At 41.4% G+C, this 21085-nt stretch overlaps 1 protein-coding gene across 1 annotated transcript; it reads left to right on the forward strand.

Annotated features, from left to right (window-relative positions):
- The first annotated feature begins 1711 nt into the window (after positions 1–1711).
- CCN2 (cellular communication network factor 2) lies at positions 1712–4638 on the forward strand. The gene is made up of 5 exons (XM_072141516.1): positions 1712–1955; positions 2089–2308; positions 2533–2784; positions 2951–3162; positions 3359–4638. The coding sequence occupies exons 1-5, from the start codon at positions 1905–1907 to the stop codon at positions 3653–3655; spliced, it is 1032 nt and encodes a 343-aa protein (XP_071997617.1). The 5' UTR covers positions 1712–1904; the 3' UTR covers positions 3656–4638.
- Positions 4639–21085: the final 16447 nt, after the last annotated feature.

Below are 21085 nucleotides of genomic sequence, written 5' to 3' on the forward strand. Positions count from 1 at the left end.
TGCAGGTCTTTACATATGGTTCCACATTTGATGCCTAAGGACATTTTCACAAGATTTGCTTGCCTGTAAACAATATTAGAAGGCCATTAGTAATTGATTGGCATTGGTATTTCAGGACTGATGTCATCTTTAGCCAGACTCCTTACACTTTGTCCATTGTTTAGCAGACTTCCTTCCACTGTCTGGTCCTAAACATGACCACTGACAGAAGGTTCATGTGACATTCACAGCTCCAATTAAAAAAATGCAGAGCATATGTAAAACTAACACGCCTGCATTTCCAAGTGTAATGTTAATTATCTTAAAGTGTCGCATGTGTATGAATGTATGGAAATTGGGTTGACAATATGATTTTATATGCAGAAATTAATGGCAATACACAACATTAGGTTGAATAACATTGGTAACTTTTTTAATATTCAAAAATTCACTTCTATCAATGGACAGCAAGGACCTAAATCAATATGTACTTTGTACTACACAAAACAATTCACATGACATGTGTCCTCCTCTGTTCCCCTCCCTTCGGCAGGAGAACAGCTGTTTATCAATCAATGGCCTGTGGCTACAGAACAGGGACAACCCTGCGTGACCTTATTGCTCTGACTAGTGGATGACATCATACATATTAGCTGATATTAGGCAAGCTCCTGAGTATGTTCACATGTATTCTCCTCCTCAAACACATTATCCTGCCCATAACTTTATTTATAGAAAAGTATGTGAAAGTTGTAACCTTTTGTGTACCAGAGCCGCTGAAGCATTCATGGTTACTGGGCAACCAGAGCCTACTATCAAGTGCCTGCATGAATAGTATCTTGACATAAGCTAGTGTAAATATTGATACAACTTTCCTCATTTTTTAAAATCTGAAAATCACGATGGACCACATCAAGCAAAACTTTAAAAATAACTTACAGTAATAAAAAATTCCATAGTATTTGATTCAAAGAGAACATTTTGGACGCCAAGATAATTTATTATTGTATCATTTACGCATTTATAGGAAGTAATTGAAATGGATTTCACGCTGTAGAAATGACTATGAACTTAGTAAATATACATTCCAAAAGTATTTATGTAAAAGTAAATATTACACACACATATTCAATAGATATAGATTTGCATATGTGTGTGTAACAGCAATATAGGTTGATGCTGAACATACATTGCCTCATTTTCTGGTCCCTAATGATGTGTACTTGTTCCATAGACTTCAAAGCATAGCTTCTTCATGAAAAAAATACATATCAATGTATTCTTTCCTTATGCCGCCCCTCCCTTGCATAAGTGGCTTATGAAACGAGAAAGAATGTATTTTTACATTGTGGTTACATCTCACAGTTGGTTGTGTTAACATGATTATTGTAACATGAAAGTGGAATGCTAAGGCAGTCTGGAACAGAGGTTAGCCATATAAAAACAAGGTTGAAACCTCCTTTTCATATAAAATTATAGAAGGCAGAGTGGAAATTATATAAAAGCAAGGAGAAAATCCTATTTGATGGCGAGGATACAGCGCCTTTTTTGTGCTGTGGAGTGTGCCAGTTTTTTCAGACAGAAGGAATGTGGAGTGTCAAGGGGTCAGGATCAATCCGGTGTGAGCTGATGGGGCAGGAAGGTTGGGAGGAATGCGAGGAATGTCTCTGCTTGTGTAGGACTCCATTCAGCTCATTGGCCTGTCTCTATAGCCAGTAGCGTATAAAAGAGCAGCAGTTCCCTGCTAGACTCACACAACAACTCTTCCAGAACCTGAGGAAGGAATCAAATTCAGCAAACAGGGGCTGAGGAAGGAGGCAAAGAAACTCAGAAAAAAGCAAGAAACTTTAAACGAGATCCCACCGAGATCTACAGAAACAGATTGACAAAAAGAAACTTTCTTTTGACTTAAAGAATATTCAACAATGGCTTCAGGAAAAGTGACAGCTATGCTCCTCTTTGCTCTGCTCTCATGGGTAAGTTGAAATTACATTCATTTTGTTTTGGGGAGATTGAGTTGTTTACTGGGATAAGTTGTTGTATCTATGTATAAGTATACCAGTCAGGGTATGAGAAGCACATACTGATGTGTTTTGTCCTGTATTACAGGTATGTGATGCCCAGGATTGCAGTGGTCAATGCCAATGCCCACATAAGGTGCCTGAATGTGACCCTGGTGTCAGCCTGGTGCAGGATGGATGTGGCTGCTGTAAAGTCTGCGCTAAACAACTGGGTGAACTTTGCACTGAGAAAGATGTTTGCGACCCCCACAAAGGACTTTTCTGTGATTTTGGGTCAAGAATGAACAGAAAAATTGGAGTTTGCACTGGTAAGTTTACATCTTGATATCTATAATATTTTATATCTATGGTAATAAGCAAGTTGTAGTAATATGATTATAGAAATACTTTCATGTTAGCCAGTTTCTTAGAAATTATTTTTTTTGCTTTATTATTACAATAATTTTGTAAAGTTAGTACAGTCAGTACATGATAAACAGTAACCTGCTTGTTTTTGTACAAAAGTCTAAAACTGTTTTTGTTCTCATTGTAGCAAAAGAAGGTGCCCCATGTGTATTTGGAGGCATGGTCTATAGAAGCGGAGAGTCTTTCCAAAGCAGCTGCAAGTACCAGTGCACTTGTCTGGATGGAGGAGTGGGCTGTGTTCCACTATGCAGCATGGACATCCGTCTCCCTAGCCCTGACTGTCCATTCCCAAGAAGAGTGAAATTGCCCGGCAAATGCTGTGAAGAATGGGTCTGTGATCAGCCTATGGAGAAGACTATGGTTGGACCTGCTCTTCCTGGTAAGTTGTGTTCTATAATAGGTTTAATATCAATGTATTACATAGTTTATATTATTCTGATTACTTGTACATAAGTAAAGAGTAGTTGAATAACATAGTCTTGTCTGTAATTGATAACTTATGAGGGGTAGTGAATTTAAATGTGCCTTTATTTTGTCATCCACAGCTTTCAGAATGGAGGAAACATATGGTCCAGATCCATCTTTGATCCGCGCAAATTGCTTGGTGCAGACTACTGAATGGAGTGCCTGCTCAAAGACCTGTGGAATGGGAATTTCTACTCGTGTTACCAATGACAATGAGCACTGCAGACTTGAGAAACAGAGCCGACTCTGCATGGTCAGACCTTGTGAGGCTGATCTAGAGGAAAACATTAAGGTGAGTTAAGATTTCAGTGTAGTATATTAACAGATTATATTGTACTGCTATGTAAGCATTTCTATATCAATCATCTTTTGAACTGTTTAGTAAAAGTACAATATAGCTATATATGATAACTGAGAAGTATTTTATATGACAAATCAACCAACAAAACAAATTTCTAAAGCCCAATCCTCTTGTTTCTCCACAACAGAAAGGAAAGAAATGCATCCGCACTCCAAAGATTTCCAAACCAATCAAGTTTGAGCTTTCTGGCTGCACAAGTGTAAAAACCTACAGAGCCAAGTTTTGTGGGGTCTGCACAGATGGTCGTTGTTGCACCCCTCACAGAACCGCCACCCTCCCAGTAGAGTTCAAGTGCCCTGATGGTGAAGTCATGAAGAAGAAGATGATGTTCATTAAGACATGCGCATGCCATTACAATTGCCCAGGAGACAATGACATCTTCGAGTCCATGTACTACAGAAAAATGTATGGCGATATGGCATAAATCCATCAAACCACACCTAAAAGACTGTATAACTTGAAATGACTTTGCATCTCATTGCTAAACATAATTTTATAGCACAAGAACATATTTAAGATTGTTTAAAGGAATGTCTTTGTTTTAAAGACTTGTTGAATGACCCCAGCCACTGGTTTGAAGAAAGTAAGATGAACCAGACTGCCAAAGCTGCCCTGGGTGCAACATAATGTCACTATACATTTGCTGGCATCATGCAGTATTCACTGAGTATTGTGAACTATTTTGTACCCAGTAATGCAACTGGAAAAAGCTCTTACTATTTTTATATACAATATATAATGAACCGGCACCATGGCAGTGACAGCTGGAGCTCACACTCTGGCTTCATTTTGGTGCTAAATTCAGTTAGTTGTCCTTGTAGGAGAACTCATTTTTAGAAAACCCTAAGTAAAAATATTGAGTGGAATGGAAACTATGTTTGTAACAAGACTGGAAAGTTTGCAGCACGCTGTAAGGCATGTTGTAACTTGCTTTTTATAGTTATTGTACATAATGTATATATATTTTTGTACAGTTATCTAAATTAACTTAAATTTGTTTTGTTTCTGTTTTCCATTTTTATAATGCTTAAATATTTTGATAATCTGTTTTTTTTATTATTATGTCCTTGGTTCCTGATAAGTACTTTGTAATACTTGTCTGAAGAAATACAAAGTCTAAAATAGATTATCTAGTAAAAATGATACTCAGTTACAAGGGACTACCTTTGTGAGATGAGGAAGTAGTAGATATAATAAATATACAGAACTCATATTAATCAAGCTTTAATGAACAAATGCTAAAAATCTGGAAGCTGTTTATGATTTTCACTATGATAATCTGTTTTGTGCCTTGTCCATGACTGTACTTTTGTTTTCAACATTTTATACTTGTTGAGAAGTGTGACCAAAAGGTACATGTTTGCACTTTTCTAGATGAAAAATAAAATATTTTATTTTTTATAGAAATCATTTGTATCTTGTTTCTGTTCTTCCAAGCACGAAGGGGCAGAACAGGGTGTTAATCTCACCAGGTTGTATACTGTACAATTTGTACAGTGCTGGTTCCAGTAACAAGCCTCCCAGCTTCAGTATGTTATTTTGACATAACCAGGACAGATTTGCAATATTTTTGGGTGTGCCATCTAGCCATTATTTTTGGGCGTGCCATCTTCTGAAAATACACTTTTTTATTAAGTTTTCAAACTTTTTTATAGTTAACAAACATAACCCCCCCTCACCTCCCAACCTTCCCCCTCACCTCCAAACCTTGACCCTCCCCTCCCAACCTTCCCTCTCCACAACAATCCCCTGCCAACCCAGTTCCGATCTGTGATGGTTCCCATGCCTCCCAGCCAACACTTAGGAGGCCAATCCCTGCGTATCGAACCATGGATCCCATCCGAATATACAGTTTATAGATATAGGTCATGAATTTCCAACTAGTGGGGATTCTGCTTTGGGTACTCCCTACTTATCAGTTGATCGGAGGCTCCACCTTTAAATACCCACTTAATGTTAAAAGTACATTGCCCGGGCCTGCACTAAAAGGCATTTTTGAGCAGAATTTATAAGTAAAAGTAGAGTAAAGTCTAACAGGACTACAGAAGTACTGCTAACATCACCTACTAGACTGACAGCTCTCCTTGAATCATTGTGTATACATGGTAAGCTCTCAAGAACTTTTATGAGTGGTCTTTCCTTGGGGTCTGGTAAGGATTTTTTAGCTTTTTACTCCAGCTCCAAATTTTCATAGGGTGCGATAAATTTGTGGACTAATAGCCATAAGTTTTGTAACTATTATTGTCAAGAAAGGAATCTAGCCACCTCTTAACTTCTTCTACTCTTATACTTATACACCTCTATACAAGTAATCAACTATAAAAATATCATTTTGACAGAGACTTATTGCTGTTACAGTCTGGACCAGGGGGAATACTAGGACTCAAGTCAAAGGCCCAGAGAGGAAAGGGGTTTCAGCCCATCCCCCTGTGATCAAACTAAATGCCACATTTTAGTTTTGGAAACAGAAAATGGATGTTTTCAGCTACCTGCTCCGCTGCTCTATATCTCACAGACCACTGCAGGATGTGGCCTGTGAAATGCACAGGCACAGGCAACATAGGATGACATGTCTGTCTACACCAGGATCAAAGGCTGCTGAAGCCTATGCCAGAGCTGACCTACTGAAGGCATCCTGTTGCCTGTACTGCAGCTTCTGCGTGTCTCCAGAGAAACCAAAAGGTCCCAAGAGGAGTAAGGTAAGTGTATTTTTCTCAAATGGGGCACTGTTACTGTTGAGAGGAAGTGTGATAAACATATGAACACTATTTTTTGGCTATTGTGGGGAGCACTGCACCTGTTACTATGGGGAGATCTGTGACTTGGCTAACGTGGGGGGCACTGTGATTATATTAGTAACTGTGGGGGCACTGTTACCATATTGGCTACTGTGGGGACCCTAATAACAATAATAATTCCTTTATTTATATAATGCTCACAGATTACGCAGCACTGCATAGAGCTTGCCAAATTGGTCCCTGATCCCAATGGGGCTCACAATCTAATCAACCTACCAGTATGTTTTTGGAGTGTTGGAGGAAACCAGGGGACCCGGAGGAAACCCACACAAATACAGAGAGAACATACAAACTCTTTGCTTGTGATTTTATTGCCTACTGTAGGGGAATAATTGTGATAGCTACAGGAGCAGCATAGCATTATTAAGTATGTGATAAGGTGTTAACATTTTTTGTTGCAAATCTGCATAGATGAGTTGTGATTGGAAGTATCTAACATGCTGAACCAGGTAAACGGAGAAAATTAAAAAGAAATCCTTCAATCAAAGGCATCATTGGTGAATCCCCAGATTTACAGTAAATCTTTGTATCATTCATAAGCTTGCAATTTAGGGGTAGCTAAATAGAGGCAGTCATACTGGAGACTAATGCTACATTCACACTACTGTATGGAGGACGTATATACGACGTATATACGACCGATATACACTCACCGGCCACTTTATTAGGTACACCATGCTAGTAACGGGTTGGACCCCCTTTTGCCTTCAGAACTGCCTCAATTCTTCGTGGCATAGATTCAACAAGGTGCTGGAAGCATTACTCAGAGATTTTGGTCCATATTGACATGATGGCATCACACAGTTGCCGCAGATTTGTTGGCTGCACATCCATGATGCGAATCTCCCGTTCCACCACATCCCAAAGATGCTCTATTGGATTGAGATCTGGTGACTGTGGAGGCCATTTGAGTACAGTGAACTCATTGTCATGTTCAAGAAACCAGTCTGAGATGATTCCAGCTTTATGACATGGCGCATTATCCTGCTGAAAGTAGCCATCAGATGTTGGGTACATTGTGGTCATAAAGGGATGGACATGGTCAGCAACAATACTCAGGTAGGCTGTGGCATTGCAACGATGCTCAATTGGTACCAAAGGGCCCAAAGAGTGCCAAGAAAATATTCCCCACGCCATGACACCACCACCACCAGCCTGAACCATTGATACAAGGCAGGATGGATCCATGCTTTCATGTTGTTGACGCCAAATTCTGACCCTACCATCCGAATGTCGCAGCAGAAATTGAGACTCATCAGGCCAGGCAATGTTTTTCCAATCTTCTACTGTCCAATTTCGATGAGCTTGTGCAAATTGTAGCCTCAGTTTCCTGTTCTTAGCTGAAAGGAGTGGCACCCGGTGTGGTCTTCTGCTGCTGTAGCCCATCTGCCTCAAAGTTCGACGTACTGTGCGTTCAGAGATGCTCTACCTTGGTTGTAACGGGTGGCGATTTGAGTCACTGTTGCCTTTCTATCAGCTTGAACCAGTCTGCCCATTCTCCTCTGACCTCTGGCATCAACAAGGCATTTCCGCCCACAGAACTGCCACTCACTGGATGTTTTTTCTTTTTCGGACCATTCTCTGTAAACCCTAGAGATGGTTGTGCGTGAAAATCCCAGTAGATCAGCAGTTTCTGAAATACTCAGACCAGCCCTTCTGGCCCAACAACCATGCCACGTTCAAAGGCACTCAAATCAACTTTCTTCCCCATACTGATGCTCGGTTTGAACTGCAGGAGATTGTCTTGACCATGTCTACATGCCTAAATGCACTGAGTTGCCGCCATGTGATTGGCTGATTAGAAATTAAGTGTTAACGAGCAGTTGGACAGGTGTACCTAATAAAGTGCCCGGTGAGTGTACGTCCTCCATAGACAGCAATGGGCGCACGGCGCCTTATAGGAGCGGTACAGTGCAGCACACGTGCGGCACTGTAGCGCTCCGTACCTGGGAAAAAAATAGGACCTGTACTATCTTTTCCCGTAATATGGCACCGTGCGCCATTTAGCTCTATGGAGAGGGGCGGGGGTGAGCTGCGCTCACCTACCCCTCCTCTCCCCGTGCACTGCCGTTGCCCGCTATGGTACGGTACGGGCGGGCAACGGCAGTGTGAATGTAGCCTAAGTCATATTTATCATCCAGCATCAGACTTTAGATTTATCAAGCTCTCTAAAAGTCAGAATATTCTTAGTTTCCCATGGCAACCAACTACAGCTCAGATTTCATTTTACTAGTGCTCATGAATACTTTAAAGGGGAGCTGTGATTGGTAGCCATGGGCAACTACAAATATTCTGCCCCTCTATGTTATATCTGTTGCAGTATAAAGCTGTCTGACTCTTCAATTCTGTATATTTTTAGTAAGCTTGGTTCTCTTCCTGTATCTAGGATGTACGCTTGGTTCCAATGCTGTTTCTATTTAGTAGGCTTTGTTCTAGTAGTGTATTTATTTAACAACCTTTGTTCTGGTACCCTATTTAGGTTGTAAGTTTGGTTCAGTTGTTGTATGTATGTAGTAAGATTGATTTTAGTAATGTTTAATGTTTAGTTATGTTATAGTTCGTAAGAAATTTTGTTATATTACTGTTTTATGCACTAAAAGTCAGATCATTTAAAGACTCTGGACTATTGGGGAGACCTCAGCCCATGTTAGTCTTAAACTTATACTACTACTATCCCACACCAAAAACATAAGATAGAAAACTAATGTGAGCTGGGGAATGGGGGGGGGGGTAAGGAATTTGTCAGTCAGGGGCCCTGAAATATGGATACAGAAAAGAATAAAATTAGGTTCCCTCATCTAGATCTAGTAGGGGATGCCCTCTTGTGGTCAAAAGCCGAAATGTAAATAGATCGTTAAAGATAAATATACTGTCCATTTAAATTTTTCTGCATTTAATATGATTATCTATTTATTGATTTTTTTGTTTTAAATGTATTAAAATCTGTTATGGTGCAGCAATTCACCTATTCCCTTAAAAGGCTGTGTCAGAAAGGTACAAGTAAGCTGTCATCACATAGAATTTAATTTCAGCCCCCTGCTCTCCAAGGGATAAACCCAGATACAGGCTCTATTACAGATGCATCAAAATGACGGTATGCTGCAAAGTAGTTGTTTTGCAATATATTGCATGAGCAATCAGACCGCTTTAGGTTCAAAGACCATACTGGGCCTAATGAATAGTAGAAAAACAAGTAAAATGTCAAACCAACCCAGACTATCATGAACACAAATAAAAATTGGCATAATTATAAACATGTTATGTATTCCCGTATTCCAAAACTTCCCAGTCTAATACAAAAATAATTATCCAATTCAATTTAAAAAAAATGTATATATGTACTCAGTATTCAAATAACCGATACTAATCAATGGGGCACATTTACTGAGAACAGTGCAAACTGCACTAATTTTAGTTTGCCTGTGTAGTGTGCAGAGGGTGCCAAATTCAGGATTTCTGGCACACTTTCTTCATGAATCTGGTTTCCTCTGCACTTCCCCTACACCTCTTTTTTTTAGTGCACCTTTAACATGGAGTGTGCAACACAATTCTATCGGAATCTATTTCATTTGTATTAAAACAGTACAAAAACTATAAAACCTTGAATAGTACTGACCAATAGAATGGCAGAACAGTTTTTTGCTCAATGTTGCTCCATTTGGATTTTTTTTCCAGCTTCCCAATACATTACATGGAATAATAAATATTGATAACAATTACAGTTCTTTTGGCACATAAACGTATATGCTGCCAATTAATAACATGTCACCAGTATCAAAGATGCATAAAAAGAACTTCACAAATTCATTAGAAAATAAAGTATTTGTCACAAAATCATAAATGCATACAAAGTCATAAAAGCAGTGCGGATATAATGAACCCAATGAAGACTAAATCATTACCAAAAAATATATTCCCCTGTACTACAGTCGACTTCAGGGGGATTTTGGTCCCCTCTTCTCCAAGTAGATGGGCACTAGCAATATCACACATGGAAACAGGATAAGTGTCTATTTTGGCACAACTTTTTTATTTCATTTGGTCCCACTAGTATGCAGTCTCTAAAGTTCAGCCATGTTCTTATTATATACAGTTGCCCAGAATTGTACATAACATTCCATTTGTGGTCTGCAAAAAGCCAAAAATGTCTTGACCCTTAGGTCTGCAGATACAAGTCATGGCTGGAAAGAGCAATAATGACAGTCCAGGCCACATAATAAACAAAGAAAAAGTCACCACCTATGAGTCATTGGGTTAAACTTCACTGCATTCATTGTCCGTGCGGTTGGACAATTCAGTGCCGGGTTCTGTCTGGTCTGCCAGGAACCGCTGCAGGTTATAGCTAGTGCATCCCTCTACATCCCAGCATGGCCATGCCTCCCAATGTTTTTATTTACTATTTATGATATTATGAAAGCCCAATCATTCTGTAGTTCTAAGATGGTTTCTGTGTAACAAATATCAGAAAATAAAGCCATGGCTAAAGCCATAAACAAACAGGAATGGACCCAGAACAGAAATGATCACTAAATGGGATATTTGCATGTCCTTTGTGTTCTGTATCCACTCCTGCTTTTGGCTATCAATCCTGAAGCTTGTATTTCCTTCTGACAGATGAAATGAAGGGGAAAACCAAACTTAGTGGCAAAGTGTTGGAGGGTGAAAATAGCATTATGGAAATCACAGGTTGCTCCACGGAGACAGCGGTCAGTTGGCAGCGGCATGAGTAGCCAACAGAGTGGCACAATGACAAATTATGGAGGTGAAGGCAACATGGTAGGCTACAATGTGGCACAATGACAGAGTGTGGCGGCAGCAGATGCAGCAGCAGGAGCCCACAGGTGGCAGCAACATGGTAGGCCGCAGAGTGGCATAATGACAGAGCATGGAGGTGGCGGCAGCAGCAGGAGGTCAGAGAGTGGCACAATGACAAATTCTGGAGCTGGCAGCAACATGGTAGGCCACAGTGTGGCACAATCGCAAAGTGTGGAGGTGGTAGCAACATGGTAGGCCACAGAGTGGCACAATCACTATGCATGTAGGTGAGCGGCAGCAGCAGCAGGAGATCAGAGAGTGGCACAATCACTGTGTGTGTAGGTGGGCGGCAGCAGTAGAAGCAGCATGAGGCCAGAGAGTGGCAAAATGACAAATTCTGGTGGTGGCAGCAACATGTTACCCCACTGTGTGGCACAATGACAAATTCTGGAGGTGCCAGCAGCAGCAGGTAGTCGGAAAGTGGCACAATGACAGAGTGCAGAGGTGCCGGCAGCAGCAGGAGCTCAGAAAGTGGCACAGTGACCAGTAGTGCGGGTGCAAAAGGGTGGAGAGCCAAAAGTCATCCCTATGCCGGATGTTGACTACTGTCATGTGCTTCTGAGTCATCTGCCTAGTTTTCTACCTCCTCCGGATGCTCCTGCTTTTCATCTCTTGTCATCTGAGTAGAAAAACCACTAATTGCACCAGACTCTGCCTGTGCTCCAAAGTCCTCCTCCTCCTCCAGTTCAACCCCCACTGGACTCATGTGGCCATGAGATGTAGTCGCCACTTCTCCAGTGCCCTGAACAGACAGATTTTGCAGCATCTGTTTCAGGACATGAAGCAGTGGAATGATGTTATTCATCCCGTAGTCCTGGCGACTGACGAATAACAGGGCCTCTTCAAAGGGCCTGAGCAAACAGCAGGTGTCACGGATGCCAGTATCTAACATCAAAGTTACACAGGGGAATACTCATGTCCGCTTGCATCATCAAAAAATCATAAATGGCTTTTCTCTGTTCATACAGGCTGTCTAACATATGGAGGCTAGAATTCCAATAGGTGGAAACATCGCATATCAGTCTATGTTGGGGGAGGCCGTTCTGCCGTTGCAACTTGAGGAGGGTGTCCTTGACTTTGTAAGAATGGAAGAAGTGCATGCACAGTTTGCTGGCCATTTTTAGAATGTCTTGGAGATGGGAGGAACCTTTTGACAACCAGATTGAACACGTGCGACATGCAAGGCGCATGGACTATCCCTCCTCGGTGCAGCAGGAACACCATGTTCCTCTCATTGTCTGTCACCATGGTCTTGATTTGCAGTTGTCTCGGAGAAAGCCACACATTGATTTCTTCTTGCATGACGCGGAGCAGTTCCTCCCCTGTGTGACTTTGTTCGCCCAGGCAAACCAGGTGTAGAACTGCTTGACACCACTGTGACCTGTATGGTGGAGCAGTACTTAGACTTGTGAAGGCTCAGGTGGTGGTGGAGAAGGCGGAGTCAGACACTGGTACAGGAGCAGCAGTTTGACAACGTGGAGGAGAAAGCAGTGTCTCCTGTTCAAGTTTTTGGTGTGGCTGGGCGGGACGCACATTCACCCAGTGGGCCGTAACGGACATGTACTGGCCCTGACAGTAGTTACAGCTTCACACGTTCACGCTGCCATGTACCTTGGAAGAAACCGATAAGCTCAAAGACTGGCCCACCTTCTGTTCTACGTATTTTGAAGGGCTGGTACTGCTTTTTTGGAAAATAAATTTCGTCTTGGAACTCATCACCTCAGTTCGGCAATAGCCATTAGTTCTCTGAAGCGTGCAGAGTCCATGAGTTAGAAAGGAAGGGACTGCAGTACTAAAAACTTGGACAGGAGCGCAGTCAACTTCTGCACCTTAGGATGACTGGACGCATACAGTTTTCTCTTTATAATCGCCTCGTTCAACGACTGCTGGCACCATGCGTAGCAAGGAACAGGAGCATCTGGACTGGGAGATGATGTCAAAAACAAACAGCTCCCTTCGGCAGAGGTGCTGGAGCCTTGACTGGCTGAAATGACATGTGTTCCACTAGGTGCTGCTGCTGTTGCTGTGGCGGCAGGATGGACCACCAAATCTGAGACATGTTTCTCCCAGGCCATTGGATGGTGACGCTGCATGTGTTGATGCTGGGCCGTGGTGTCAACATTAGCTCCCTGGCATGCTCCACTTTCCACCCGTAGATTATACATATACACAGGGTTGGCTTCTCTGGTGTCTTAACAAAAAACTGCAACACTGCTGAGAAGGTCATTTTATCGCCAACACTCTGCACTGAGTGACTATTAATGCTGCTGCCTCGCTGAGCCCCTGTGCCACTGCTAACTTGGACCTGCGAAGCAGGTTTTGTACCCAGCGGCCTTTTGGTTCCCGTCCTCACACTGCTGTCACCCTGCTGACTCATGATCACAGTAGCGACTTGCTGCCTGCTTCGCTGCCTGACGCGCAAACTGACACCCTCTTCTCCCGACAATGATGATGACACTTGAAATTTGGGGTATAGTTTAGCATTACAGAGGGATTTGTGGAAGCTTGAGGGATGGGCAGAGAAATGGTTGATGAGGTTTAATGTAGATAAATGTAAAGTTATGCACTTGGGCCATGGAAACAAAAAGTATAATTATGTTCTAAACGGTCAATTACTTAGTAAAACTGAAGCTGAAAAGGACTTGGGCGTATTGGTGGATGGTAAACTTAATTTTAGTGACCAGAGCCAGGCGGCTGCTGCTAAAGCAAATAAAATAATGGGATGTATCAAGAGAGGAATAGATTCTCATGATAAAGACATAGTTCTGCCCTTATACAAATCCCTGGTCAGACCACACATGGAATATTGTGTACAGTTTTGGGCACCAGTATATAAAAAGGATATAGTAGAGCTGGAACGGGTGCAGAGGAGAGCAACCAGGATTATTAGGGGAATGGGGGGACTAGAATACAATGACAGATTACAAAATTTGGGATTATTCAGTTTAGAAAAAAGACGACTGAGGGGAGACCTCATTACAATGTACAAATACCTGAACGGACAGTACAAGGATCTCTCCAAAGATCTTTTTATACCTAGGCCTGTGACCAGGACAAGGGGGCATCCTCTACGCCTAGAGGAGAGGCGATTCTACCATCACCATAGACAAAGGTTCTTTACTGTAAGAGCAGTGAGACTATGGAACTCTCTGCCGCAGGAGGTTGTTATGGCCGACTCTATGTACATGTTCAAGGGAGGCCTGGATGACTTTCTGGAGAGAAAAAATATCACGGGTTATGGGGATAAAACATTTATTTAATTCTTGAAGGTTGGACTTGATGGACTTGCGTCTCCTTCCAGCCTTATATACTATGATACTATGATACTATGATGCAAGAACTGACACCCTGGACTTTGAGAAAAAATCACTCCAGGAACTATGTAGATTTGATTCAGATTTCTTGATATCTACTTCATCAACAAAAAAATATTTAAATTTGGGGTATATAGAACCACAAGAACTGACACCCTGGACTTTGAGAAAAAAATCACTCCAGCAGCTACTGAGCATAAGCAGATATACGCTACAGATAGCACATAGAGTGTGAAATGACAGGATTGCAAATGGCCGTCTGTTTTTATAGGGCTGTGACATCACATAAGCCTGCCGGTCGCTGATTGGCTTACATGTCTGCACATGTGATCAAGGGTGCTCCTTTCATCTTCCCAGAGTTCTCTGCCCCATATAACACGTTGTGCTCGCAGCCACTTTGCTAATAAAGGTGAAAAAAAAATTGTTCGCGCAAATTACCGTAAACTTCAGATTTGTGCAGAACCGAAGTTTTACTGAAATTCTAAATGAATTCCGATTTGTTAGAATTGATTCGTCCATCTCTAATAATAATAATACATTGCAGAGTACAAATTGTCACATGGAAAAATAAGATTGGGACCCTAATCGCAAGAGCTTATAGTTTATGAGGATAAAGCAGGTGACACAAGAGGTATAAGTAATTGTTTAATGGTCCACCCATTGTTTATAAGGGAACAGTATAAAATAATTTAATAAATAAAACTTCTGCTGCCTGGACTAGCCATCAGCTGGTATCTTATATTGACTTCCCAATGTGAAAATGACTGCGGAGAAGCCTGGAGCTTAATATATATCTGTTTGCCGGATTACAGACGGGAAGAGGACAAAGGACGGGTTAGTAAAGAGAGAGTTGACATTTCATACAGTTAGTGAGTGTGATAGACTTGTCGAAAAACATGGGTTTTAATAGTATGTTTGAAACTTTAGAGGGTGGGTATTAGTCTGAGAGTCCGGGGTAGGGCCTTCCAGAGAATTGGTGCAGCTCTGGAGAAATCCTAGAGACGTGCATGAGAGGTTCGAATTAAGGTAGAGATTAATCTAACATCACTGGCAGATCAAAGAGCATGGGTTGGGCAATAGACTGAGATGAGAGAGGAGAGGTAGGGCGGTGCAGCATTATGCAGAGCTGTGTGGATGAGAGGCATCATTTTAAACTGAATTCGGAAGGAGACAGGCGGCCAGTGCCATGATTGGCACAAACTGGAGGCATCTGTGTAGTTTTTTGCTCTGAAAGACACGCCTGGATGCTGCATTAAGAATAGATTGGAGGGGAAAGAGTTTAGTGAGTGGAAGAGGAGTTACAGTTCTAGTTTTTGTCTAGTTTTCCCTTCTCTGGCCGGCTTGCGGCTCACGACACACGTCCACCGCTGTGGACATATGCATGAAGCCTTCCAAAGTAAATTTTTAAGTTTCATCATCTTACCGTTAACAAAACTTATTAAGTTTGGAAACTTTTAATACAGTGCTGTATGACCCTCATTTTCTGAGGCCATTGTGGATACTCTGGAGTCCAGCCAGTACATACGTGGACAGTGACAGCGTTCATCTCCCACAATAGCACAGCTGCAGGATTTGGATGAGGGGTGTAAGCTGTAATGGCTTTTTGCTTTTGGATTTGCTTTTGAGACTTTCAGAAAACAGACCAAATTGGAGACACACATTTAAAATCATTTAAAATAACAAATGTACACAATATTTCATTGGTCAATTTGACCAAGGTGTAGGTCAACACCACAACACCCCTGTCCAATCACCTGATAATGATATCTAAACTCCCTATAATGTCATGATGTCAAAAATTATTTAATACCGGTACTACTAGCCAATTTGTAAACACTACCCTATAGACAACGTCCAACTGCTGGTACACCTAATTGCACTAAGCCCAAAAACAGGGATAAGAAAGTGTATGCTGATAAAGTAGGAATATACCAAAGTGCATGTTCCAAAGAACAATAAGAAATGATAAGTAATAAATGAATAGCTATGACCAAGTGAACATCCACATATTTACCAAAGAAGGTACACGTATAGGTAGGACATCAACTATAAATATCAATAGGCTGACAAACAGGTTGGAGGAGGAAGAAGGACATAATCGGCGGGCTCCCCACGTGTATCGTCATGCAACACGACTTCTTCAGGGGTATATTTAACATGCAAAGTCAGACAGAATTGTATTGCATGCCCAATGTTACAGGTGCACAGATTCATGAAGACTATATACAGGCAAACTGCATTTAGAGCAGTTTGCACTGTTGTTAGTAAATGTGCCCTAATGTGTGTGGTTACAGCCCTCCATGATTAGATTTTCATGGTCGATCCTGTAATTTTTAACATTTTGTAAATATGACTGTCCTTTCCTCAGGGAGGTCCCCGGGTCCCTCTTTTCCGTCGTAAGAAAAAGCTGTAATCCGCCCAACATATCCTTATTGGAGGAGAAAAGCATAAGGGGGGAACTTATTAAGACTGACCTATTAAACTCTGGCGAACGTATCTAATAAGAGGCTCCGGACGCTTAGTAGATTTAGGCATGGTCTCTGCCAGGTCTGACCTGGAAGAGATTTTTGCCATAGTCTCTGCCGTTTTGCAACTTTGGGTGGAAGACCCTCCAAACTGACAGAGATGGGGAGATTTGTGTGCCTTCTCTACCGAAAAACTGACAGAAAAGGCTAAATAAATCACTCCCAAGATGTGAACCTAGCCTAATATATATATATTTTCGGGAGATAGCTGTTGACTTTACTATTATTGGTATAGTATAAGGATCAAAGCACATGAAATATAACTGGCAAATGCTAGAAAGCTGAACTGTCAGATATTGTTTTTAACTTATTTAATTTTTTTTATTTAGAACAAACTTACACATTATATGGTGATCTGACATTTCACCATTAAGAACATCCTTGTTGTAGGTCTTCCTTCTCAGCTTTTTCCTCATGGTCTTAATTAGCCTTGGACATGGTAGGGAATATTTTTTGGTCGTTGTGTGGTATTTCCATCTCCTACTGCTGGAACGGTTGTGAACATCACAAATATTTATAATGAATTTCAGTAAACAAGTCCGTTGTCCAGGTGAACGTTTCTGATGTTTCTCCCTTGGTGAGGATCACATGACTTGTGTACAAGCTTCCTTTAGTGTAAAATGTCGTCTTACCTCATCGGAGAATATCATAACATTTTCCCTGGTAACCAACAAAATATTGGTCTCCTGAGAAATAATTATAATTATGACATCGTCACCTATGACACTTCAGGTGAAAAACAAATGTTTGTGGTACTTCTGAATACTTCTTTTACTGACAAACAAAATCATGGGGAGCTTTAGTACTAGTAGTTATTAATACCATCTTATATAAGTTGCTATAGTCAGTTGTAAGAAAAACAGAAAAAATCCAAATGTCTTAAATAATCTTTATTAAGAGTTACCACCTCATCTGGGGGGGCTTTATAGTATTACCCCAATGTAACCATGTGCAGTTATAAAGTCACTAATCTTTTAGACAAGGTTTCAAATCTTCATTTGAGGTCAATATCACCTGGTTTGTTCAGGAAAGTAGCATCCCCTTGCAATCTCTGTATGATCCTATCCTGATCTTCATCCGTGTAAGTGAACACTTTCAAAAAGTCACCTGGAGTAGACTCCATATTGATGAAAATTGAAGAAAAAGACGTGCATCAATATGGAGTCTACTCCAGGTGACTTTTTGAAAGGGTTCACTTACACGGATGAAGATCAGGAGAGGAACGAAGATTTGAAACCTTGTACAGTGAACATTGTTATATACAGGCGGTCCCCTACTTAAGGACACCCGACTTACAGACAACCCATAGTTACAGACGGACCCCTCTGCCCACTGTGACCTCTGGTGAAGCTCTCTGGATGCTTTACTATAGTCCCAGACTGCAATGATCAGCTGTAAGATTTCTGTAATGAAGCTTTATTGATAATTCTTGGTCCAATTACACCAAAAATTTTGAAACTCCAATTGTCACTGGGACAAACAAAAAAAATGTGTCTAGAACTTCAATTATAAAATATACAGTTTCGACTTACATACAAATTCAACTTAAGAACAAACCTCCAGACCCTATCTTGTATGTAACCCGGGGACTGCCTGTACATGTATTTGAAACCGATGCACTTTATCTTTGAATGTATTTTTTATATATATTTTTGTACAATGATGAATAACACAATATTGCACAGGCACTTAAGACACGCCTCTTTATGCTAATCACTTACTATGTTTTGCTATATATCCAATGTGGGTCACTTGTCTGTTGCTTGATAAAGGTGTCACACACCGAAACGTCGCCACTTGTTCAATAAAGTTCACCTTTTATTTTGAAATTTGAACCATGGAGTGCTGCCCGCTTTTTACTTGATATATATATATTATTCTAGTTTTCTGGTAGATTTTGCACGTTAGGTGCAAACCTCTTGCACAGGTATTAAAGAAGTGTCCACACTACAAACATTACGCACATGGCCGTTTTGTGGCGCAGGTGCAGATGGCATCAGGGGAAGTACCTAGAATTGGTGAATAAAGGGTTAAAGATGTATGCAGTTAACAGGTGTGATAGGCCTGCCTAAACAAATTAGTTTTAAGAGCATGTTTGAAGCTTTGGAGGTTGGGTTTTAGTACAACAGACAGCGGTAAGGCATTCCAGAGAAATGATGCAGCTCTGCATATGTCCTGGAGACATGAGTGGGAAGTTTGAATTGAGGGAGACTAATCTAAGATCACTGGCAGATCGAAGAGCATGGCTAGGAAGATAGACAGAGATGTGAGAGGAGAGGTAGGGGGGTGCAGCATTATAAAGATCTTTGTGGATGAGGATTATTAATTTATGGTTTTATAACAATATTATTTGGTATGCACATTGACAATTAAAGTAGATTATGACAATCATATCAAGTATAAAGGTTCAATTATGTAGAATGCTTAGATTGTCAGAATTAAGTACATTATGATATTAAATGTACTGGAACAAGCAAATTAAAAATTGGAACAGTCCAAAAAGGACTCTAAACAATAACGCAATTAACAAAGTGCGAACAACATGGGAACACAAGACAACATAGGGCGTAAGACAGAAAGGGTAGTAGGTATGGGGGTAGGGAAAGCAGAGACACACCCTGGGTACAGAAGTTATATTTTAAGATGTAGGGTCGCTAGCCGTTAGCCAAGTTTCCATAGCCGGTAGGGTTCTAAAAGTGATCCTGGGACTCCAAGTTTTTTGAAAAAGGTCATGTTTGCCCTCATCACTAGCCTTCGGCTCCTCCATGTTTAGTATTGCACCCACTGTGCCTTAGTAGGCGGAGAGGGAGATCTCCATAGCTTTGGGATTATCTGCCTCGCTACCATAGAGAAGTGGTAGGCGTTTGGACTAGAGGGTATAAGGAGAAAAAGACCAGCGTGAAAAGACTCAAGTGCAGGAGTAGGTACAACCAATTTAGTAAAGGAGTAGTAGAATGCTCACCTTTATGATTGAGATTATAGGCATATAGGTAGTATCTTTTTTGCGGTAGGAAGTGCAGCTCACAGTGGATTTGGAGTTACAGGAAAGGAGTAGTCCACAGCTTTAGCCCGTTTGGAGATCAGAGATTTTTTGCAAGAAAGGGTTAAACCACTCTACAGGCGCATCTTCCAAGAGTATAAAGGATTTTTATTCTTGTTCATAATACAGGTTTGCAGAAAATCTCTGACCATAGGGAAGTGTCAGAGCCAGCTCTTTTTGAATTTTAGAAAGTACCTGGGAACATTGAGAGAAGGGCCAACTCAGGTGAGAGGTCGATTCCTGGTGGGCATTTGTCTTTATATTTGTCTTTTCCCTCCAGAGTTTGTATATCGGGCAATCCCACCATATGTGTAGCATCTTACCCTCTGATTCTCCACAGCGCCAGCACAGGGATGAGACCCCCAGGAACATTCCATGCAGTTTGGCAGGCGGTCTGTCCATTGAGATAGGATTTTATAGTAAAGTTCTTGAAGGCAACAAGAGACTGAAGCTTTATGAGTTAGAATAAGCGCTTTTTGCCATTGCACATGTGAGAAAGACTTTTGAAGGTCCCTCTCCCAAGCTTTAGCAAACAGAGGTAGAGCGTCCCCAATTCTTTCCCGTATCAGCATAGCATATACCAAGGAGATTGTGTGGATGGGAGGGGAGGAATCCAGACACAGTTCCTCAAATGGGGTAAATGTGGTAGAGAGTGCAGGTGAGCCTAGAGTATCAATTAATCCATGAACCTGGAAGAATTGGAGCCATCAAGAGGGGGCCAGGCTCAGCACTGTGGTCACATCTGTCATGGAGCGGATCCCGTTCTCGTCAACCACACTATGTACCCTAGGGGGGGGGGCTCGCAAATTGGAAGGCATGTTTTGTACGTTAGGTAAGTCAGGGAGTGAGGAAGCCTGGAACTGCAGCAAAGGCGGCGGATTGCATGAATTTGCGCCAAGATTTAAGCAGCAGGGTTAAGTGGATTATTAATTTAAAATGTATTTGGAAGGAGATGAGCAGCTAGTGCTGTGACTGGCACAGACTGGATGCATCTGTGTCGCATTTCTTCTGAAAGACAAGCCTGTCTGCTGCATTGAGAATAGATTGTAGAGGAGAGAGTTTTGTAAGTGGAAGAACAATTTGTAGGGAGTAACAGTAGTCTAGACGAGAGTGAATCAAAGTGACAAAAACTGTTTTAGTGGTTTCAATTGTAAGAAATGGTTGGATTCTAGAAATGTTTTTTAGGGGCATTCGGCAAGAGCGAGCAAGAGATTGAATATTTGGTGCAAAGGAAAGGTCAGAGTCCAGCACAACCCCAAGACAGTGGGCCTGCTACCTCTGCGTTATCATACCATCACAAACAGAAATGAAGAGATACGGCTTAGGTTGGTTAGTAGACAGTGGAAAGACATGCAGTTCCAT

Source organism: Engystomops pustulosus, chromosome 3 (genome assembly GCF_040894005.1).
Source record: "Engystomops pustulosus chromosome 3, aEngPut4.maternal, whole genome shotgun sequence".
Taxonomy (NCBI): Eukaryota; Metazoa; Chordata; class Amphibia; order Anura; family Leptodactylidae; genus Engystomops; species Engystomops pustulosus.